Source organism: Xenopus laevis, chromosome 3S, assembly GCF_017654675.1.
Source record: "Xenopus laevis strain J_2021 chromosome 3S, Xenopus_laevis_v10.1, whole genome shotgun sequence".
NCBI classification, from domain to species: Eukaryota; Metazoa; Chordata; class Amphibia; order Anura; family Pipidae; genus Xenopus; species Xenopus laevis.
Window position 1 is genome coordinate 123,051,239 of NC_054376.1, and position 25,152 is coordinate 123,076,390.

At 41.2% G+C, this 25,152-nt stretch overlaps 1 protein-coding gene across 1 annotated transcript in view; it reads left to right on the top strand.

Moving 5' to 3' along the window:
* pde4a.S (phosphodiesterase 4A S homeolog) overlaps positions 1-25,152 on the top strand; it is a 315,334-nt gene that overhangs the window by 140,747 nt on the left and 149,435 nt on the right. Inside the window, exon 4 of the mRNA XM_041587687.1 lies at positions 10,834-11,979. Within this exon, the coding sequence (XP_041443621.1) occupies positions 11,690-11,979 (290 nt within the window). The 5' untranslated portion in view covers positions 10,834-11,689. The remainder of the gene's footprint in view (positions 1-10,833; positions 11,980-25,152) is intronic.

Genomic DNA, 25,152 nt, shown 5'->3' on the forward strand with positions numbered 1-25,152 from the left:
ACTCACTGGGTGTTTTTATCAGGGGAATATCTCTTTCTCTCAATCGTTGTGGGAAACACACTGGGTCAAAAACCCTCAGCCTTTCAACACAGTCTAGGTCCTAATTCCATGATCCTTGATTAGGTGGAGAGGCCAGGAAAAGACACCTACAGCTTCCAAGCTGATTTATGGTGGCTTTGTCAATACATTGATAGACACGTTAAGATGCATAATGTTGTCTCTTGTTCATTGCCGCCATGGATTAAGCTGACAGCAACTGTTTCTATTATCCTTTACAGGGGTATTTGTGATCTGGAAGTCAATATGGTTGATGCAAAGTAGCTGTTTAATGGAGCAGGTTGTTCATCCTCCCTTCATTTCACTTTGCTCCACTCTTCTCTTGGGAGAAAGACCTAAATCTATGTCCCTGCGTAGGTGTCAGGATCGGCAGGTTACACTAGAGGGAGTTATGATTGGATTTGCATTTAGATGCTGCTCTCTTTACTTTATGGCACCTGAGTGGCAACTGCAAGAAGATATTGGCTTGAGCGGAGTGTTGCAGAATGTGCAGAGGGTGATATTCTGATGGCAGCTACTATTGCACATAATTAGAAGTATTTGAAACTGCAAACTGTTTCTAGATTGTTTGGGCTGCTCAATCCGACAGTGATCTGGTTTGGCACTTCCAGAATGTATATAGCATGTAGAAAATGGAAGGTTCACTGGAGAGCAATTGTGTTCAATTTAAATTGCTTTTATTCTGGGTGCAAAGCACAACATGTTTCGGATCTCTTGGGTCCTTCCTCTGGTGCAGTTACAGCAAAATAAGTGAATCAGACTTTTAAAGCCACCATTTCAACCCCCACACCAATTAAGTGTTCAAAAATTCCAAACCAGCTCCATCTTCAGGCCAGCTTTAGGTATAACATCCAAAACAGCTTAAAGAAAATACTTATTGGTCTATCCAAACAAACACCATTGAGAAATGACAGTAATCAACAGTTTTAGCAACAGAATATAAGAATTTTAAGATAGTTATCTCCTACCATCTGGTTGTTTTCAGTCCATAGGTAATTGTCCATACATTGTATCAAGTAAAACTTTACTGGCAGGCAAGGCAATATCTGAGCCCCAGAGGTTCTACTGTGCTGGTCAAAGAGAGGGCCCCCAAATGTTTACCTGCACAGGACCCAAATATTCCTGATAGTGACCCTGTTCCTATGTGTTAGATCATGATGGTCCAGCTGGAGACTGCAGGCTGGCTTTGGGATTTTATGGACCCTGGGCCTAGCCTACTCAGTAGGCTTCATTGAATGACACCAACATGTCGCTATAATCTGACCCCTAAATATATTTTAATCAGCACATTTGATGTAAAAGGTTGGACAGTATTGTTGAATGGGCCAGCTCGAAATATAAGGGGCCCATATCTATTTATTATTGGGTTGCCACCTTTTCTGGAAAAAAATACCAGCCATCCTATATTCTTGACATTTTTTCCATTTAATAACATTGGCATCAAGCATCATTTTTACCGGCCAGTAAAATACCACAGCCTAGTTGTAGGCATAATGCTTCCTATGCCACTCCATGCTCACAATGACATTCCAGCTGTGCCCCTCTTGGCTCCCATGTGGGTTGAGGGGCAATCCCTGTGTCTGTGGCCATGCCCATGACATTAGCCTGCTCCTACTTTCTTTTTCCTTCTGCCGGTTTCTTATTTATAAACTCATGCCTGATATCAGAGAGGCGTGGGCCAGGCACAGGTATATACTGCAGAGGCTGACATTTTTGACCCTACACTAGTGTATAAGTGATGGGGCTGGTTTGGTTTCGGTCAATTTTAGTTGAGAGTGGGTAAGGGGCAGACATGTGTCGACAATAAGGTAAAAACTGCAGATACAATCTTACAAGCTAGAAAAAGGGTAAATTAAAGGTAACTGAATAAAGAAGAACGTAAATAATAGTCACCCGGGAGAACACAGATAAGACAAAGGTGACAATGAGCAAATCTGACTGGGGCAGACATGAGTGCAAGTGCAGAGGGCCCCAGGAATCCTCCTGCAGTTGGGTGGGGGGAGGGCCAAGTAGCACAATGTGCCCCAGAGTCCATAAGTCCCCAGCTGTGCCAGTGTGTCGACTCTCTGCAAATGTTCATTTAAGCCCCGGCACCTTATGAAAACAACCGTTTCATTTCCATTTTTTGAAGTTGCCGTCTGCTCGTGTTTAAAGGAAAAACAAATATTACAGCAGAAAACATAAACACATAGACGCCTGCCACGCACTCTCCCCCCCATCACTGCTTTGTATCTGTTGGCAATAATCCCTCTAATTATCCCCGTTACCAGGTGTCACTATGTTTCCTGCCACAGAGAGAAATTGGCTGTCGGAGAGAGAGAGACAGAGAGAGAAAGAGAGTTCTATTGAAATCAGATCATGTCACTAAATCCACGGGAGTTTCGCTGTCCCTGAACTCGCTGACCTGTCATTGGCATACATGAAATAAATCCGTGTGCCAGTATGTTCACTCACATACACCTTCCAGTATGCACCTTTAACCCTGTAAGAGACAGGAATTGCAGAATGAACAGGGCAGCGAGGGTAGAAGTGAATAAAAGAGGGTTTCAGGTTGGCTGCACAATACTAGTAACATTGCTGCCATACAGCAGACTGGTACTTGCAAGGTGTCTGTGTGTTTTGCTGCCATCTGCATGGGTTTCCTCCTACACTACATAGTAACATAGCGACATAGTAAGTTACTTTGAAAAAAAAAAACACACGTCCATCTTTTAACTTTTTTTAACCTGCCTAACTGCTAGTTGATCCAGAGGAAGCCTCTCCAATTCTTCAAAAATTCCTGCCTGACTCCAAAACGGCACTGGGACTAGTAGTGATGGGCGAATTTGCGCGATTCGCCGCCAGCGCTGCAAAATTCGCTGCAAAAATTCTCCGGCGTCCAAAAATTTTTTTTAGAAAAAAAGGACGCCGGCGTCAAAAACGGGCGTCGTCGGAAAAAAAAAAAACGGCCGCCGGCGTCAAAAACGAGACGCTGGTGCCGTTTCGCGAATTTTTCACCATTTCGCGAATTTCGCTAATTTTTCGGCTAATCGAAACGGCGCAAATTCACCCATCACTAGGGACTAGTCCTTTGATCAACTTGTACTATGAGCTATCTCCCATAACCCTGTATTCCCTCACTTGCTAAACACCATCCAACCCCTTCTTAAAGCTATCTAATATATCAGCCTGTACCACTGATTCAGGAAGAGAATTCCACATCTTCACAGCTCTCATTGTAACAAACTTCCTCGTAATATTTAGGCGGAACCTATTTTCTTCTACATATACCGGTAGGTTAATTGGCTCCTGATGAGAGTGACCCCAGTGTGGCTGAATCTGGGGCAGGGAGTGAGCAGGGCAATATCTGTAAATGTCTCTATTCCATATACAAAAATAATTATAATTAAGTGGGACTGTTGTGGTTTCAGCCCATTTCCCATCACTGTACCTACAGTATATACAGGGGAATAGTGAGAGGAAGGAATGGCAGGCTGCTCAGGTTCCAGCTAGGGTTACTACCTTTTCCAGAAATATTTTTATATTTATTTCATACTAATAATATTGGCATCAATCATCATTTTTACCAGCCAGGTGGCAACCCTACTTCCAGCATGGGCCATTGCATATAAGCATCAACATATGAACTGCCCTCAGGGTCGTACTGGGCCAGTGGGCCCCCGGCTCTTGTGGGCCCTGCCAGCCCAGTCCTGTTCCCTGCGTTAATCTCCTTGCAGCAGGTTGCGGCAAATACAAGGTGATCGCATGCGCTAATGTGCAGCAGGGGGAAGCGGCTTGGCGGGGAACCCGGCGGCAGGGGACCCGGAGGGGGGCCCTGCGACAGCAGCCCCAGTGGGCCCCAGATCCCCCAGATCCCCCAGTCCAACTCTGACTTTGTTGTATGGTATATATTCTATATGTGTATGGGGATTAGTGGTTATTCTGGTCCTGTGCATATTATCAGTTTCTGATTGAAAACAGGATGATCTACCCACGTAACCACTATAAAGAGAGAGTGGATTCTCAGTCCCATTATACAGAGCAAGGAGATCATTATCAGGGTATAGATCAGGGGTCAGCAACCTTTACTATCAAAAGAGCCATTTTGCCCCCTCTTCCACTAAAGAAAAATAGTCTGGAGCCGCAAAACATAACACAGTTTATAAACTTTTAAAAGTTTTAATCTTTTTTTTAATTTTAACTGTTACAACAACAGAATACAACAAACAGAAGTGCAGTGTGTATGTGTAGGCCTACTTTGAAATAAATAAAACACTGAATAGCCCTATTAAATGCTAGAGTTCTCATCTGTTTAATGTGACTTCTATTTCTGAAGCTCCATGCTGATCTTCCTTCTCTTGTCTTGAGTGTGTGACCGCGGTAAGGACCTTAAGGAATCATCTTGCTGTGGCTCGGTCTTGCCTGTCACTCCTGGGATGTCTATACAGACCTCGCACCTGCTGGCGGCTACTTGAGTGTGCGACCGTGGTAAGCTAACCGTTAGCTTACTGCGGTCAAGAAGCCACCAGCCGTTGCGAGGGCTGTATGGACATCCCAAGAGTGAGACCGAGCCGCAACAAGCAGGATGAAGAGCCGCATGAGGCTCCGGAGCCGCGGGTTGCCTACCCCTGGTATAGATACTCAGTCCCATTATACAGAGAGGGGAGATCATTATCAGGTTATAGATACTCAGCCCCATTATACAGAGAGGGGAGATCATTATCAGGTATAGATACTCAGCCCCATTATACAGAGAGGGGAGATCATTATCAGGTATAGATACTCAGTCCCATTATACAGAGAGGGGAGATCATTATCAGGGTATAGATACTCAGTCCCATTATACAGAGAGGGGAGATCATTATCAGGTATAGATACTCAGTCCCATTATACAGAGAGGGGAGATCATTATCAGGGTATAGATACTCAGTCCCATTATACAGAGAGGGGAGATCATTATCAGGGTATAGATACTCAGTCCCATTATACAGAGAGGGGAGATCATTATCAGGTATAGATACTCAGTCCCATTATACAGAGAGGGGAGATCATTATCAGGTATAGATACTCAGCCCCATTATACAGAGAGGGGAGATCATTATCAGGGTATAGATACTCAATCCCATTATACAGAGAGGGGAGATCATTATCAGGTATAGATACTCTGTCCCATTATACAGAGAGGGGAGATCATTATCAGGTATAGATACTCAGTCCCATTATACAGAGAGGGGAGATCATTATCAGGTATAGATACTCAGCCCCATTATACAGAGAGGGGAGATCATTATCAGGGTATAGATACTCAATCCCATTATACAGAGAGGGGAGATCATTATCAGATATAGATACTCAGTCCCATTATACAGAGAGGGGAGATCATTATCAGGTATAGATACTCAGTCCCATTATACAGAGAGGGGAGATCATTATCAGGTATAGATACTCAGTCCCATTATACAGAGAGGGGAGATCATTATCAGGGTATAGATACTCAGTCCCATTATACAGAGAGGGGAGATCATTATCAGGTATAGATACTCAGTCCCATTATATAGAGAGGGGAGATCATTATCAGGGTATAGATACTCAGTCCCAATATACAGAGAGGGAAGATCATTATCAGGGTATAGATACTCAGTCCCATTATACAGAGAGGGGAGATCATTATCAGGTATAGATACTCAATCCCATTATACAGAGAGGGGAGATCATTATCAGGTATAGATACTCAGTCCCATTATACAGAGAGGGGAGATCATTATCAGGGTATAGATACTCAATCCCATTATACAGAGAGGGGAGATCATTATCAGGTATAGATACTCAGTCCCATTATACAGAGAGGGGAGATCATTATCAGGTATAGATACTCAGTCCCATTATACAGAGAGGGGAGATCATTATCAGGGTATAGATACTCAGTCCCATTATACAGAGAGGGGGAGATCATTATCAGGTATAGATACTCAGTCCCATTATATAGAGAGGGGAGATCATTATTAGGGTATAGATACTCAGTCCCAATATACAGAGAGGGAAGATCATTATCAGGGTATAGATACTCAGTCCCATTATACAGAGAGGGGAGATCAATTATCAGGTATAGATACTCAGTCCCATTATACAGAGAGGGGAGATCATTATTAGGGTATAGATACTCAGTCCCATTATACAGAGAGGGGAGATCATTATCAGGTATAGATACTCAGTCCCATTATACAGAGAGGGGAGATCATTATCAGGGTATAGATACTCAGTCCCATTATACAGAGAGGGGGATTATTATCAGGTATAGATACTCAGTCCCATTATACAGAGAGGGGAGATCATTATCAGGGTATAGATACTCAGTCCCATTATACAGAGAGGGGAGATCATTATCAGGGTATAGATACTCAGTCCCATTATACAGAGAGGGGAGATCATTATCAGGGTATAGATACTCAGTCCCATTATACAGAGAGGGGAGATCATTATCAGGGTATAGATACTCAGTCCCATTATACAGAGAGGGGAGATCATTATCAGGTATAGATACTCAGTCCCATTATATAGAGAGGGGAGATCATTATCAGGGTATAGATACTCAGTCCCATTATACAGAGAGGGGAGATCATTATCAGGTATAGATACTCAGTCCCATTATATAGAGAGGGGAGATCATTATCAGGGTATAGATACTCAGTCCCATTATACAGAGAGGGGAGATCATTATCAGGGTATAGATACTCAGTCCCATTATACAGAGAGGGGAGATCATTATCAGGTATAGATACTCAGTCCCATTATACAGAGAGGGGAGATCATTATCAGGGTATAGATACTCAGTCCCATTATACAGAGAGGGGAGATCATTATCAGGTATAGATACTCAGTCCCATTATACAGAGAGGGGAGATCATTATCAGGGTATAGATACTCAGTCCCATTATACAGAGAGGGGAGATCATTATCAGGTATAGATACTCAGTCCCATTATATAGAGAGGGGAGATCATTATTAGGGTATAGATACTCAGTCCCAATATACAGAGAGGGAAGATCATTATCAGGGTATAGATACTCAGTCCCATTATACAGAGAGGGGAGATCATTATCAGGTATAGATACTCAGTCCCATTATACAGAGAGGGGAGATCATTATTAGGGTATAGATACTCAGTCCCATTATACAGAGAGGGGAGATCATTATCAGGTATAGATACTCAGTCCCATTATACAGAGAGGGGAGATCATTATCAGGTATAGATACTCAGTCCCATTATACAGAGAGGGGAGATCATTATCAGGGTATAGATACTCAGTCCCATTATACAGAGAGGGGAGATCATTATCAGGTATAGATACTCAGTCCCATTATATAGAGAGGGGAGATCATTATTAGGGTATAGATACTCAGTCCCAATATACAGAGAGGGAAGATCATTATCAGGGTATAGATACTCAGTCCCATTATACAGAGAGGGGAGATCATTATCAGGTATAGATACTCAGTCCCATTATACAGAGAGGGGAGATCATTATTAGGGTATAGATACTCAGTCCCATTATACAGAGAGGGGAGATCATTATCAGGTATAGATACTCAGTCCCATTATACAGAGAGGGGAGATCATTATCAGGGTATAGATACTCAGTCCCATTATACAGAGAGGGGGGATTATTATCAGGTATAGATACTCAGTCCCATTATACAGAGAGGGGAGATCATTATCAGGGTATAGATACTCAGTCCCATTATACAGAGAGGGGAGATCATTATCAGGGTATAGATACTCAGTCCCATTATACAGAGAGGGGAGATCATTATCAGGGTATAGATACTCAGTCCCATTATACAGAGAGGGGAGATCATTATCAGGGTATAGATACTCAGTCCCATTATACAGAGAGGGGAGATCATTATCAGGTATAGATACTCAGTCCCATTATATAGAGAGGGGAGATCATTATCAGGGTATAGATACTCAGTCCCATTATACAGAGAGGGGAGATCATTATCAGGTATAGATACTCAGTCCCATTATATAGAGAGGGGAGATCATTATCAGGGTATAGATACTCAGTCCCATTATACAGAGAGGGGAGATCATTATCAGGGTATAGATACTCAGTCCCATTATACAGAGAGGGGAGATCATTATCAGGTATAGATACTCAGTCCCATTATAGAGAGAGGGGAGATCATTATCAGGGTATAGATACTCAGTCCCATTATACAGAGAGGGGAGATCATTATCAGGTATAGATACTCAGTCCCATTATACAGAGAGGGGAGATCATTATCAGGGTATAGATACTCAGTCCCATTATACAGAGAGGGGAGATCATTATCAGGTATAGATACTCAGTCCCATTATATAGAGAGGGGAGATCATTATTAGGGTATAGATACTCAGTCCCAATATACAGAGAGGGAAGATCATTATCAGGGTATAGATACTCAGTCCCATTATACAGAGAGGGGAGATCATTATCAGGTATAGATACTCAGTCCCATTATACAGAGAGGGGAGATCATTATTAGGGTATAGATACTCAGTCCCATTATACAGAGAGGGGAGATCATTATCAGGGTATAGATACTCAGTCCCATTATACAGAGAGGGGAGATCATTATCAGGTATAGATACTCAGTCCCATTATACAGAGAGGGGAGATCATTATCAGGGTATAGATACTCAGTCCCATTATACAGAGAGGGGAGATCATTATCAGGTATAGATACTCAGTCCCATTATATAGAGAGGGGAGATCATTATCAGGTATAGACACTCAGTCCCATTATACAGAGAGGGGAGATCATTATTAGGGTATAGGGCTCAGTCCCAGTCCCAATATACAGAGAGGGAAGATCATTATCAGGGTATAGATACTCAGTCCCATTATACAGAGAGGGGAGATCATTATCAGGTATAGATACTCAGTCCCATTATACAGAGAGGGGAGATCATTATTAGGGTATAGATACTCAGTCCCATTATACAGAGAGGGGAGATCATTATCAGGTATAGATACTCAGTCCCATTATACAGAGAGGGGAGATCATTATCAGGGTATAGATACTCAGTCCCATTATACAGAGAGGGGAGATCATTATCAGGGTATAGATACTCAGTCCCATTATACAGAGAGGGGAGATCATTATCAGGGTATAGATACTCAGTCCCATTATACAGAGAGGGGAGATCATTATCAGGGTATAGATACTCAGTCCCATTATACAGAGAGGGGAGATCATTATCAGGTATAGATACTCAGTCCCATTATATAGAGAGGGGAGATCATTATCAGGGTATAGATACTCAGTCCCATTATACAGAGAGGGGAGATCATTATCAGGTATAGATACTCAGTCCCATTATACAGAGAGGGGAGATCATTATCAGCAGTGATTTCTATGTGTCAGGCTGGGGGTACCTGGGCTAATCTTAACGTTGTACTGAAAACAGATATTATTATAATTACAGTCAGACACACACAGACAAGGCACAGGGAAGAGATCACGATACACTGGCCTGGGACACCTTAAATATGTCTTTTGCACCAAGTTCACAAACGATGGTTACTAAAAAACCCACGTGTCGCATTCAGGAAGGCGGGTGTTAACAAACATTTCCCGTATCCTTATTGGATCCAACCTGTAATCTTCCGCGTCTGTCACCCAATCGACGGAACGAGAAGGGCGTTACACACCGTCCACTGCTCCACCTCCAAATCGACGTCACCAAATGGGAGTGAAAGGAGGCGGGAAATACCTGGCAGCGTCCAGTCAGTCGCTCAGCGGTCTGGGCTGAGGAAGGAAGGGAGGTTCGCAGCTCCCTCTGTCTGCTGAAGACTATATTGTCAGAATTAGCAGAACTGTGAGGAAAAGATGCAGATTCTGGAGCTTTCAGCAGCCTGAAAAGCTTCTCACTGTCTGCTGCTGAGGAGAACGCGATATATGTGAAGAAAGGGACGTCCCCACTTGATGCGTAGCAATAATTTATGAAGAACAAACTGAGGAGAAAAGGGGGGAAGTGATTTTTTTTTGTGGGGTATAGCTTATTCTGTGGAACCCAGGGATGAAACGCTTGTTTGTATTGTGCTGAAGTGAGCAGAGTAGCTGCAAAAAGAATATATCTGAAGAAAAAACTGATTTAATTCGGAATCCCACATCTGAGTTATTATTGTCTTCGTGTATATCGTGTATTTGTAAAGCGACAACATATTCCGCAGCGCCGTACGACTGAAGGATCGTTCTCCATCGAACCGCGTGGGATACGGAGTTCTGGATGCAGGTGGCATCTGACATGCCATAACAGACCGACCCTCTTTTTGTTTTTGGATGGTAACTGATGCGCAGCAAGGAAAATAAGCAGATTGTTCAAGAAAATGCCAAGAAAACACCCAGATGCTCTAGCAAGAAGCAAAAGAACATTTTAAGATGAGATGCATGTAATTAAAAAGTCACTCAGAGTGTTAAACATTATCTGTCTGCCCTGGGGCGGGCGGAGGGGAAGGATTGTGCAAGTTGTGTATAGCTATTTAGCCAGGCGTAGATGAACAGCTGCAAAGGATTCAATCCAGTTATTATTTCAGCACTAAATGATAGTTTGATCTAACCACATGGATGTGAACATCTCTTCTTTTCTTTATCCCTGCAGCTTGGACCGACGTAGTTATGAATTAAACCTGCTTTCGTGCCTGCCTTTTTCTCTCTTTAATTGTATTTCCACCAAGAATTCGATTCATCTCCTTCCCCAAACATAAGATTTTATGTTCTCCTTTCTGAATTTTTTTTTTTAATTTGCAGTAACCAGAGCAATAATTTTTGGGGAGAAGATGAGATGATCGGATCTGAAAATCGCATGTAAGGACAAATGGGAACTTAAGCGGCCGTGTTAGAAATAAGAAATAAAGGGGGTTGGTGGGGGATCTTGCTGATCTATTGACTGCCTGTTTATGTGTTGTGTTTCTATATAAATGGACGGGATCATATTTCATCCGAGATAAAGCTGACGTGCAACAAAGGATCTGTTTCTACCGTAACTGCAAGCCATCTGAACTTAGTACATGCAGGAAAAAAATGAATACTGATTCTACTGCTGAAGATTTCTACTGTAATAAAAATCACTATGTTCACTTATTCGAACAGTGACAGCCATCCTGTTATAATTAAGAAAAAGAATTTGGTTCTTGTTTTTTTTCTGTATGTTTTTTTTTTGAAGAATCGAAAATAAATCAGTTGCTAATCACTGCTAAATGCTCTTTTTAAATAATCACTTTATGCCTTTATTTTTTATATTTTCGCCTCGCAAAGAAAAATAATTTGACCATCTAAACGGATTTTAAAAAAAGAAATACATTTTTTCTATCAAGGATTTCTTTTATTTTTATAACTTATATTATATTTTTGGATTGAAACCAACTGAGTTCTGACAGATGGTGAGCATTTTTTTGCCTTCTTTTTGAAAACCATTAGCACCGGGACTGTCACATCTGATCAGTTATCATCAATCTATTCAGAATATATATGTTATTTTTGTAATATGATAATTGAACATTAACATTTTATATAGTTGTAGTCGTTTTCGTTTAGAAGTGGGTGACGCCATATTTATTTTTGGAGATTTATTTTTTTTAACTTGTTTTGGAATTTTATTTGCACTATGATGGAAGTACCTTCTTGCTCAAAGAAAAGTCTCTCGCTGTCTCTTCCCGTACCCCGGGAAGGACAAGCTACCCTGAAACCTCCACAACATCTATGGAGGCAACCAAGGACACCCATTCGAATTAAGCACAGGGGTTACTCGGACACAGATCGCCACCCTCATCGGCAGATGGAAAGAGCGGATGCTATGGACACCAGTGACCGCCCTGGTCTGAGGAACTCCAGAATGTCCTGGCCATCTTCTTTCCATGGTACCACCAGCAACAGCCATGCAAGCCATAAACAACGGTAAGTGAAAATTCTTGGATATCTTGGTAGATTTATGGTTATGTGCAGTTGTCTTGGAGCAGAAATAATAAGAATCAAGGCACTTAACATCTTGTTTTTAGGTTGTAGGGTTGCACATAAGTTGCAGACAGTTGAAATTTTTGTGATTGATATTGCATGTAAAATCTAAGTCTGGTAGTGTCTGACCTGCCCACTGGTAATTTATGAGTAATAGCTACCATTGGTGGATTGAGTTCTTATCCATGAAGTAGAAGCCCACTTTTTTCCTGGGGTTTGAATACTTGTACTATAAGGTATGTTTGAGTCATTATGATCTGCTGCAGAATTATATAGATACTGATCAATTATGATATAATATGGTACTTCTGACAGGTGTTAAGATGTAATTGGGATGTTTGAATGGTTGTTGGAGAAGGAGGACTGGTGTTATAAAAGGGTAAGCACTAGGTTAGGTGAGTAAATGGAATGTTTGAAGCTGTTTTTGAACTACAACCTACAGTTTTCATCTGACAGTGAAATGGTGAACATTGTAGTTTAACAACAGAGGGTCACAGCTTGACGTCTAATATAAATTGTAAATAAAATTAGTGGGGGAAATGAGGGCTGAAAATGCAAGCTAGACCCTTGTAGGAAAGGAAATTATAGCCTTTTAGCCTTTTAGTGGATTGTCCATCAATATCTGAAGACTACAGACAAGCCATAACTAAACTGCTGCAAATAGCACAGGGAACAACATGTCCAAATCTCATTGTGGTAGGAAGAAACTGAGAGAGAGCTGTCTTTAGGGTAAGGGCACACCTTGAGATTCTGGGAAATTTAGTCTCTTGGCGACTAATCGCCTCTTCTTTGGGGTGACTGAAACTTCAGGCGACTTCGGAAATCGAAGCTCCGTGAGTGCATTGGCGTAGGTGTTTTTCACTGAAGCAGACGGAAGACACAGGGAAGCAGTTCGGGGAGATTAGTTGCCACAAAGAAGAGGCGATTGTTTGCCCGGCGACTAAATCTCCCCGAATCTCCAGGTGTGTTCTTACCCTTAGAGGATTCAGATAGCATCAACTTCCCAAAACAGGGCCCCAAAGAAGAGTAGTTGTTTGTTAGGAAGTGCAGATAATATCAAATGTAGTAATGTAATAGAGCTAAGCACAGTTTATATTATCCCAAAACCATGCCACTGGGATGACAGTCCTGGTGGGCCCTGTTTGCACCAGTCCAAAACTGCACAGCCCCTATTCCTTGCTGGACATTATTGTTCCAGTCAAGAGGAGGCAACCTTACCACCTGAACAAAATGTCAGTCCCAAGCAATGTGGATTAGCGCACATAAATCAATGGATTGGTTTAGATTATTTGGTGTAATATTCACGACTTCACCTGTAGGGTGCAGTCAGTAAACATATTTATTTGTATAGTGTTGTCAATTTATGTACAAAGAATTTATCAATTATTGTAAGCCCCTCTTCCATGGACCTTGAATGTTGTACTCTATTTTATAGAGGCTAAGGCACGGACAAGGCAAGATGCCATGGGCATCAGACAACGTCTTCCCTAGAGGAAAATAAGTTTTTATAGTCCAGTGGCAGTAATGGAGTCACTCTTTGTACATAAGATGTCAAGAAGCAAGCTTTGCAAAGGTTCAGGGTGAACTGGAGCAGTGCTAAGTACAGTACATGCTGAGAAAAATGGAAATCCATATATTATTCAGACACTATACACCAGGTGAATAGTTGGCAGGTATTACTGGTAAAAATATTTTAAAAAAGAGGAAGAGGATAAAATGTGGTGCATTGATATGGTATTATTGTTGAGCCCTTGCCTTACCACTTATTTATTCTGTTGTTATTTTTGCATCAGTAAAAAAAATGACACCTACTTTACAACCAGTTGTAAGAAGACACCATTCTCAGTGAAAGAGTTGTATTAGGCTGTCAAAATATATCATGTTTATATATACAGTCTACATTATATAGTATCGTAACTCTGGCATGGTTTAAATGAGCCACTTTAAAGGGGCATGGATTAAAAGAGCCACTTTAAAGAGGCCCCTTAGCTTAGCCACTATTACTTACTATCGTTACAAAATATGAGGCAACAATCTATGAGTAGAGGATTGCATTCCCTAGACCAGTGATCCACAACCAGTAGCTCGTGAGCAACATGTTGCTCTCCAACCCCTTGGATGTTGCTCCCAGTGGTCTAAAATCAGGTGCTTATTTTTGAATTCCAGGCTTGGAGGTAAGTTTTGGAGGTAAGTTTTTGGCCAAACAAAGCCTTAATGTAGGTTGACAATCCACATAGGGGCTATCAAATGGCCAATCACAGCACCCCAAGAACATTTTTAATGCTAGTGTTGCTCCCTAACTCCTTTTACTTCTAAATGTTGCTCACGGGTTCAAAAGGTTGGGGATCCCTGCCCTAGACTGTGGGTCAAAGAAATGCATAGGTGTAATGGGACAGTATAATGGCCCATTGGGATTATCTGGGTTGAATGGTTATTTAATACTATATCTAGAACTTCAGCTAGGTGACTATTGCAGTCATGTATGCATATGTCTGTATATTTTAAAACATATTTCCTTTTTCTCTGTAATATTAAAACAATCTTATTGGGTTTATTTAATGTTTAAATGCTTGGGACCTGAAGATTTCCGGAAAAGTGGTCTTTCTGTAATTTGGAACTTCATACCTTACTTCGGCTAATAATCATTTAAACATTAAATAAACCCAATAAGATTGTTTCCCCACTAATAAAGATTACTTATATCTTAGATAAGATCAAGTACAAGGTACTGTTTTAATATTACAGAGAAAAAGGAAATATGTTTTAAAATTTTGAATTATTTGAATAAAATAGAGTCTATGGAAGAGGACCTTCCCGTAATGTGGAGCTTTCTGGATAATGGGTTTCCGGATAACAGATCCTATACCTGTAATGGTTTGTGCTTAGATAAGGCCATTTCCTTTTTCTACTGCCTGATAAAGGGAAAGTAAGTAAAATCCATCACTTCTTGATGCATGCCTTCATAAAAATGAAACAGTCCAGTGAAATGAAAATTGTATTTACCATCATGTACGTGCGGGATAATTACATTTTTTATTTAATAAATTAATTTATCCTTGAAACTAATTCAGCCTTGTTTTCAGGATGTTTGTTTGCTACGAACAGCTGGATCATTTCCCTGGTAGACACTATTAATGGGTTGTGCAGTGTAGCAGGGAGGAGGAATGTGAGGCTGGAAAAAGATTCCTCAGTCTGTCCCGGGTCTTACTATGGGAGGAATGAAAGGCGTGTATACTGTATTTAGGGTCCTAGAGTCCAGTGGCATAACTGCCTACAGCCACTGCAATGAGAACAGAAACTAATTTATCCCCCCCAACATTAATATGATGAAGGGCTTTTATACTGTATACACAGTCCTACAGTCCAGCGGCATAAAAACCTACAGCCACTGCAAGGAGAAGAGAAACAAATTAATTCCTCCGCCAACTTTAACACAGCTGCTGCTCCTCCTCTTGTATTTATTATATGTGTTCCAACAACTTTGAGGCTAGCATTTGAGTCCGATACCTTCCTTTCCGACGCAACGCAAGGAAGGTAGTTCTACTCTAAGGCGTTGCTTTAGGTTGGGGCCACATTTCAGCTAGCTGATGTTGGCCCCGTGTGGCCCTAGCCTAAGAGTACAGGTGATAAACATTTTGCCCAATATGCAGGTATAGTGTTGAATACAGGCAAATAAACAGAGGTACTTAGAATGGCTATATATGAAGATTAAAAGAACAAGATGGGGCTTATTTACTAAAACTGGCCAAATTTGTCTGTGCAGTTACCCACATCAGCAGAGATTTGCTTTTATAACCTGCAATGGACTGATCAAATGCAAGTTTGTATTTTTATGCAAATGCACTGGGGCAAATTTTATATGTGTGGATTTTTATATCTATATTGAGGTATATTGATGCCCAGCATCCCTTTAATTGTAAAGCCTGAGTGTTAAGCTGTTGGTGGCTGCACATTAGAAAAACCTTGAGCCCATCAGGATCAACTTCATAGTAGCAGGGTGAGGAGTAATACAGACTTTGTGGAGTATTATTGCTTATATGAAGGACTGTCCAATCGTTGGGACTTCAGATGCAGTGATCCTTCAAGAAGATCTGTTGCTGCATTGCCAGTGCCATCTTGACTGGTCCTACTTTCACACACTCTTATTACTTGAAATGAGATTGGTTGATGTTGTTTTGCTAATTTATAGCCTTACCATGTATCTCTCATTTAACCAGTATGGGCAAGAAGACATGGTAGATCTGGTATTTTTGAGTCATTTATATACCCTTCAAAAAAAAAAAAAAAAGCAGCAGATGTAGGGGACAGAAAATAACCTTTGCATTAGCAAACAGCATCAGGTTCTGTAATATGAATTACTATCATATCACGACTTCTGATGCATATTCCACCATACATTGCAGTCATCTTGGGTTGTTGTCCAGCACTCAAAAAGTCTTCATTCTGATACTTGGCCTTTGGAGAACTGATCTTTGCATGTGTCTCCCAGTGCTTGTTTTGTTATATTGTGCATAAACACAGTGAAGCCGGTTTAGATGTCGTTAATAGATAGCCTTTGCAGTTCAGGAAAAACAAGACGCTTCCATAGTGGCATGTCAGCACGACAAGGAAAGGGGAGCTGAATAAATCATAAATAGAAGTCAATCACCTAGCAAATGGAAAAGCTTAAATTATAGGCAAAGTACCAAAGCTGTGGGTCTCACAAAGAGACTAGGGCATAGGCACACAAGGAAAAGCTTTTAACGTTTGTCATTAAGAAACATCACGATTAAGGGATGTTTGCAGAAAGGTGGTGTGTCTCAAGTTTAAAAGCTTTTCTGGCAAATTATCATGGTGATTATTGGTGTTTGTTATTGTTTTATAGTATTTTTGTGAATTGGCGCCCATTCAAAGGAAAACGTTTAAAGGGTACATGGGCTACATGGTCAATATGGATCTGGGAAATATACATCAGAGAAAAAATTACGGCAGCAAAGGCAAAGGCTGTTGCTCCATGAAAGACATTATGGCAGTTCTAAAGATCAAGTCATAGCAGCTGACCGTAAGTTTGCACAGGTGAAGAAAAGTTGGGGCCACTTAACCTCAATTTTTCAAATGTTCCCACCCATTTGTCTAAAGGATATGTTTGGAAATGAGTCTACATTTAACTTGTATGAGGGGGTAAATGGCTCAGTCTTGGCATTGCTTAAGGTGTTGTGGTCTCTCAGGCCAGTTGGGCACTAGTTTTTCCTATCACCTTTCATAGGGCTCCTATTGTTTTAGAGCCCACCAACAAGAGGCCCTAGCAGCACGAAGATGGGGTTTATATTATATTTATTGTTTTATTTATGTTATATTTATATTATTGGGGGGGGGTGACTGGCTGTATAGTATTTCAGTCTTTGGAGGCATCATTAAACTTTGTCAGCATAGGGGTTCCCTTGTAGTAAACAAAATTCTACTATAATGAAATATTGAGAATATCATAGCCAGTATGATATAGTCAATGACACTCAATTATAGCTATGATATCAATTAAGCTACCTTAGGTTCATTCTAAAAATTTTAAAGGAAATGTGAACTCTTCTTGTAATGATAGGGCTCTTCTCAGACAGCCTTTTCTGAAAGAGAAGAGCATGTGCACCTGAAGCAATTTCTGTTATGCATGCTCCAGCTCGCCAAATTCCACCAGGGAGCCAGGGATGAAAACGAGAAAACCCTGCCACTAGAGTTGCCATTTATTTCTCAACGAGGGTCCGGACAGGGGGTAGGGGAGATTATATTAAAGGCGGGCTGAATACGGTGGATTAATGACATAAGTGGGTGGGGCTAAGTGTGTGAGAAGATTCATTTGACATTTTGCTATACCTCAGTTGTCTTTATGCAAGTCATTAAACAGGGTATCACACCGTCCTTAGGAAGAGTCATACACATTACATCAACCTTTCCGTTCTATTCACTTGGGCAAACCACATGGTTCATCGGCAGATTACACTTTCAAACATGCCCAATCTCTTTGTCCATATTTATGTAGTTGAGTATGATATTATTGGTAGATGTAAGGTTAGCGTAACCCGGTAAGAGGCTGCTGAACCACGTCTTTTAGCAAAACAGATGTCTGCCTGTCTGCAGCATAGAGGCTTCCCTACAGATAACATCACTTAGCCAATGTGAAAAGAGTTTTGTTTTATTCTAATAAATATAATTCGCTTAGAAATAAAATTTATTGTAAAGCCGTACCTCCTTCAATTGCTTATTGCTCTTGTCAGCACTGTGTTTAATTAAATCCAGACTCTAAATGGTTATCCTCCCTGGGCAAAAGCTTGCTTTTATTTACTTATAACTTTTTCAGAGCTTGCTTCATTGATTGTGATGAGTAAAACAAACAGAATGCTGCAGTCTCTTTGTATTGTCTTTTATTTACTTCCCCTACATTTTCACACTTCTTATTTATCCAGACCTTTTGTATTTCCTCCATATTGCTTGGCTGCCAGCCTCCCCATCAGGATGCCCAGGTTATTAGTCCAAACATACCATGTACAGAGGTCTGAAAATCTAGATGGCTTTTATCTGCGTCTAATTTTTGTGTCCCATGTCAACTCAATAGTTGACATACATCAAAGTTGTATGTACATGTTATATGTTAAGGAATGGCAATGGGTAGGTAGTATTTCCTTGATAGTAAGAGCCTACTTGCACACATTTGACTTAAGCTCCCAATAGACGCGACGATTCTTCTTGCCAAACGACCGATTTTAGGGAAGTCCGACCAATCCTTCGAAATTATCGTGCAGTTAGTGGGATTCGAACAATCGTACATCTTATGATTTTTCGGCCGACATCTGTCAGGAAATTGATCGGCCAGGTCAAAAAATCTTTGTCGGTCCTAGTGCAATCTATCTATGTTTGCAGGGTCAAGCAGGCAGCTCCCCTTTGTTTTCCTGGCAAATTGGTCTTTTTAGTTGATGGTAAATTCGTACGATCGTACGATCGTTCCGAGAAAATCGTGGTCTCACGATGAGGATCTGAACTTTTAAAAATCTCAACATCTATGGCCAGCTTTAAAGGGATACAGTCATGGGAAAATTTTTTTTTACTTGAGGCAGCTGGGAAATTGACAAAATGTCTAGCCCCATGTCAAATTTCAAAATTGAATATAAAAAAAATCTGTTTGCTCTTTTGAGAAATGGATTTCAGTGCAGAATTCTGCTGGAGCAGCACTATTAACTGATTAATTTTGAAAAAAATGTTTTTTCCCATGACCGTATCCCTTTAATGTCATAAGTTGTACTCTAATTTCTGGACACCTGGCCAATTTCTTTCAGCCACAGACATAACTGTGATGTGAAGTAATTGGTTCAAGAGGGTTACACCCTCCCTTTGAGTGTGTTCTGTTCCTGCCTATTTTGCACTGGGTGTAGTATTTACTTGACCTTATTTTGGTTGCAAAGTGTTACAGCTCTACCATGCCTAGCCTATTAAACACATCACTTGTTGATGCCTTTTGTGATGTAATTTCTGATATTGCCTTTAAAGGGCCGTTTTAATGATGTCCCTGTCCCCAGCTGAGTTCCTTTAGCAATGGATATTGTTACTGTGGGAACATGTATTCCTTTTTTATCTTCTACAATCTCCTCAAATTCTATAGATGGTTCATAAAAGAAATATATCAAAGTTGTCTTTGTATCTCATGAATTATGATTTCAGAAGAAGAATGCACCCAAGTGAATCCATGTCTTTGTGCCAACACTATTTTGTTGATACTAGTATTTTCTGTGCTTTTTGTGAATAAGCCATCAGTTTATTTGTGCATCGTGAATTTGTGCTCTTTATTCATGTATATTGTATAGTGTAACGGATTCATTGCAGATTTGTTATTTCTTTCTGTTGGAGCAGATGTTGTTTTTTGGATCCTGAATCATTAGAGTTCTGTGTCCTACTTGTATTGGATGCAAGAGTAATTGTATCTGCTTGCTCAAATTTAAGTGATATTCTGTCCTTACTAGTCAAGGGCTCAAGAAACGCCAAGAGGCTGGTAGTCATGGTTCCTAAAATTTCCCTCCTGGCTCTTAACTTGATGCTTCATAAAATATAGGTTTATATTCAAGTTTTGTTGGCTTCTAAAAATATATATATGTTTCACAGGCTACTAAACTGCTTAAGCACTACAGATACACTAGAGTATTGGTGGTACAACACTACCATAATTTGTACTGTGAATAAGACCACCTTGGTATATCTGTCATGCATGCCATCAACATATATTGATATATTTGATTATCAACCAAAGTAGGCTGATATGTATTGGCTCGAGGCACAGCAATTGTGTCACATGTGGTGGTCTATTTAAACTTGCCTGGAGAGGACCAAATCCTCTTACCGTACCTGATTTTTCCAGTCTTTGATCATCTATCTGAGCCCTGATCAGTTATCAGTCAGAAGCACCATTGTTTTGACAATGGACCAATAAGTATATAAATGAATATAGTGGACATCAAAATTTTGACATACTGGTTATGACTAAGTGTCTTGTAGCACGCAACACATCAGGCTATTTTAATGTCCTATTGACATGAAAAATAGTTTTTTCTTTAATTATTTGACCTGTAAATTGTGATTATTGGACTGAATGCTCATTGGTTGGAATTGGTTTAATCCTCTCCCTTGGTCTATGGGTTTGGGACACAAACCCAACGTTTCTATTGTTAATTGTATACCATTTCAACATCCATGGGGAGTATTACTTTCTTCTTTCTATGTTGGTTATACTGACCTGATTCCATATTCAATTTTCACTTCTGAGATGGAGAAATAATTAACTTCTCAATCTCATGTTTAAATTGAAGACATTAATAGACAATGGACATTGATGGATAATGAAAAGTAGATTTGTTTTCAAGACAACAAATAAAAATCAGCACTCCGATTATGAGCAAGGCATAAACATAGCATGCAACACCAAAATTATGAAAGGGCATCATGGCTGTGACTTCTTCTTTAACTGTCCGAAACACAGCTTAGTCCCAAAGTGTCTTTTATTTTACCATCCATTTCTTCTTCAGTCTCCATTTTTTGTTGTTGCAATAACCAGTTAAATCTTCCCAGCCATATCTCCATGACAGATTTATCTGAATTTTCATGTCCAACCCATTCTCGCAGTTGCAAATCTTCAGTGTGACATTTGCTTTGCTTTGATGAGACTTTATCCTGCTAGCATGACTCCTGGGACTTCCTCAATCAGTTTTAAAAAATAAATGCAAACAGGAATAGCTTATGTCACTTATAATAACACAAACATGAGTAATACAAAAAGTCATAGCCAGCCGGATAGGAAATATCCCTTAAATCCCATTGGACTTTCCTACTATGACAGATGATGTGACCTGAGCAGGTTTCATGTCCTGTATGTATGGAATCTATTATTCAGAATGCTGTGGACCTTGGCTATTCTGTATTTTAGACTACAAAACATTACAATATATATGTAGCTTTTATACTGCTGTTTTATACATATACACATCCACAAGAAAACCATTTCTCATATGTAACAAAGAAGGAATTCTTGGAGAATTGGAGGCCAAGTGTCACGAACGGCACCCTAAATCCAGAACCAGTGCTAGGTTCCCTTGTCTCGGCTCTTGCTTTTGCCTTTAACAGCCATCTTTCACCACGGGAAGAGCCCTCGGCTAATTGGATGCCGCCAGGTCTTATTAAGAGAGGAGCAAAGCTACAGGTTCTGGATGAGCAAAGGGGCATGATCGTCTCACCAAGGATACTGGATGGAAGAACACCACTAGGAAGGCAGGCCAGACAATACAGCGTGGAACAGGTAGGCCGGCCAGCATAAGCAGAGTAGAATAGTCAGACAGGCCGTAATCAGGATTGGAGAGCGTAGACTAGTCCGACGGGCAAGGATCAGCTTGGAGAGGTCAGAATAAACAGGCAGGCAAGGGTCAGGATACAGAGTTCAGAATAGTCAGGCAAGGCAAGGGTCAATTCCATGAATACCCTCAAGGCTAAAGCTGCCCTACTGGGTATTAAAGTACAGCCAGGCAGGCATGTACTGGCAATCTGTGGATTTTGGCAATTGCCAGCTGCTGTAAGATGCCTGACAGTCACTATTTAATGGGCTGCTGGTGGGTTATTTGGGCCTCCATGTACATGAAATGCCAAGGCTTGCAGTCAAGACAGAATGCAGATCAGATTGCCTATTTGAGATACATCAGTGCACAGACTTAGCACCTTTTCAAACACAGGATTCTGGCTGGTGTCTGCTGAGTTGAGGTGGGTTGATATAGTAGCAGCGGGGCAATGACATAAGGGGTTAGAGTAATTATGTAAAGTTAGAGGATCAGGCCAGAGATGTTTAGTTTGAGCATGAATTGGGGAGGAACAAGCAAATTGTTGATAAAGACTTGGCTGGTATGTTAGTGGCTTGGGTGGTCAAATATAGTACTTGCCAGGTGGCACAGGATTGTCTGACCAGTATATTAAAAGAGTCAGGGAAGTGAATTCATAAGTGAAACGATAGAATGTGTGGCAAATCACACAGTTTACCCAGAAAACCTCCACACGAGGAAAGCTGTACAATGCTGTGATGACAACAGCAATCCTTCATTTTCAGCATGTCTGCATTCATTCTTATTATTGGGAACAACCTTGATCGTTCATGTACACACTTAGGACAAGTAATACCATTTTATAATTGGGGTTCTAAAAGTTAGGCACCCCCAAGTGACTACTTGTGGTGCTCATTAGCAGGCCCGGATTTGTGGAAAGACCACCAAGGCCCAGGCCTAGGGTGGCAGGATTTTAGGGAGCGGCATGCTGCCCAACCACACCCACATTGGTTCAGAAACACTGGGGATTTGCAGAAGATACAATAGTTTTTTAAATTTCCCATTGTTCGGGTCCCGATGATGAAAATTTGCATGAAGAAAGGGGAGGGGATGGGGGCCACAAACGGCAGTGCGCCTAGGGGAGCCCGCTATGTAAATCCGGCCCTGCTCGTTAGGCAGAAGCGGTTTTCTGCTGATAGGAGCACCAGCCCTGGGTGTCAGGTAAGTAAAAGTAGTCACTTGGGGGTGCCTAACTTTTGCCACCTCCAAGGGTAAAATGGTATTCCTTCTCCTTTCAAAATAAGTCAAGCCATTGCATGGCCAAATTACCAGAAATACATAGCTAAGACATGAGATTTCAACTGTTTCAATCTGTCTTGTTGGGCAAGGTACCAAAATATATTGCCGACTAGGCCCAAACATTACTAAATAAAAATTAGGTTTATGAGAGAGGTTTTACCTAGGTTCAGACTGCAGTGACATGTTTATGGGCCAGTACATTTGAAGCCCAAAGACAAATGATAGCATCCTGTTTAAGGAAAAGTTTATATTTCAGACTGTAGTGGCGGATTTATGTGTCATATTTTCCTAAGGTCAAAGGACTCGGCATGAATGGTTTATCGGTCAGGTTAGACCTAGGGTCAAAGCATATGTGTCAGCCTGGCCTAGGATACAGTGACAAAACTTTGGATCAATATCGGGCTCATAATGTGCATGTCAATAACATACATCCCATTGGGGCCAAACTGGTGGAGACGTGAATGAGGGGTTAGGCCTTTTTAGAGCTGAGTGTTTTAATAGCATTAACATTGCGTAATAGATCAGGCCCTTCAAATTGTTCGAGAGGCCCTGATGTGCTTAATAGTGTCAGTGTTTTGCAGGACAAAGACATAGCAACACCAGTGTTATTTTGAAGGTAAACCAGTCGGAAGAGTTTAAGCGATACTCAAGTTTATAATGGGGCTCTGTGGGATTCACTCATAAGTAAAAGCCTACTGTGATAAAAACACGGCCATTCAGAGGGCTCCCATTAAAGCAATTTATAATTAGTTTGCAAAGTCTCGCTCTTTGCTTTTAGCATGATTGCATTTTCCTGAAGAGCGATGGGAAGACAGCCACATCATTAACCAATGTATATTAAGTTAGTAAGGGCTATTTTGTGTTATCTACAAGTGATTGAACCTCATACATCATTACATTACATCACCCAATCCTTATAACGCCTGTATCTTGGCTATGTGAGACCTTGAGAGTAAAAGCGGGGTCACCATCAATCAATGGAAGAAAAGATAGGTATTTAATTCCCAGTGATTATTTTATATAAAATGGTGCACAGGTATAATCTAGGTTGCTTGATGTGACATCTATAATGCTTCCAAATAGCCTGAAGAGCTGTGTGATTGTGAAATGTTCACTGAGCTAATCTCTTCACAATCACATGACTGCGGGAATGATGCTTTTTTTGACAGACCATTTTCTATGCTGGGAAATTGGTCTCAGATTGATTGACTGTACCAAACAGTAACAGGTTTCCAAAGTTCACCCTAAGAACTGACTGTGTAATGAAATAAAAGGTGCAAAGTTTGCTACTGGCCAAATTACCCAAAGCAAAAATCTGGCTACTATGGGTTACTACAGCGGTCCCCAACTCTTTTTGGCCTGGGGACCGGTGTAGAGCCAAATGTTTTTGCAAGGACTGGGGGGTCGAAAGAGGTTGGGAAAGGTCGGCAGGGGGTCGAGAGAAGTCGGGAGGGGTCGGCGTCAAATTCTAGCGTGCTAGTGTCCAATTCCGCCGGTACTGGGTTGCAGACAGTCTTGAAATGGGCCGCCGAGCCTAGGGACAATTAATGCAGCGCGACCGAATTGGATGCCGGCGCACCACATTTAGGGTTGCCACCTTTTGCATTTTTTTTCCCAGCTGGTGGGGGGCGGGTACAAAAAGGCGTCGGGTTTGTGACACAAAGGGGCGGGGCCACGGCACGGCCAGGACATAAACCGAAGGACAAGCTAAGTTTACAGGGGATTGGGGGCGAACCAAGGGGGTCTTTTTAAGGGTATTACAAATTTACCGGCAGCTACATTGCCGGTAAATTTCCTAATACTGGCCCCGGCCTTGGTAGGCAGGTGTTTTACCGGCTAGGCCGGTAAAATAACGGCCGGATGGCAACCCGATTAATTGTTCCCTAGGCTCAGCGGCTCAGGGGCCCAGTTCAAGGCTGTCCGCAGCCCAGTACTGCCCCGCGCCATGGCAGTTGTGACCCCTGGGTTACTAGACCTAAGCAAACTGCTGTTTTTAATA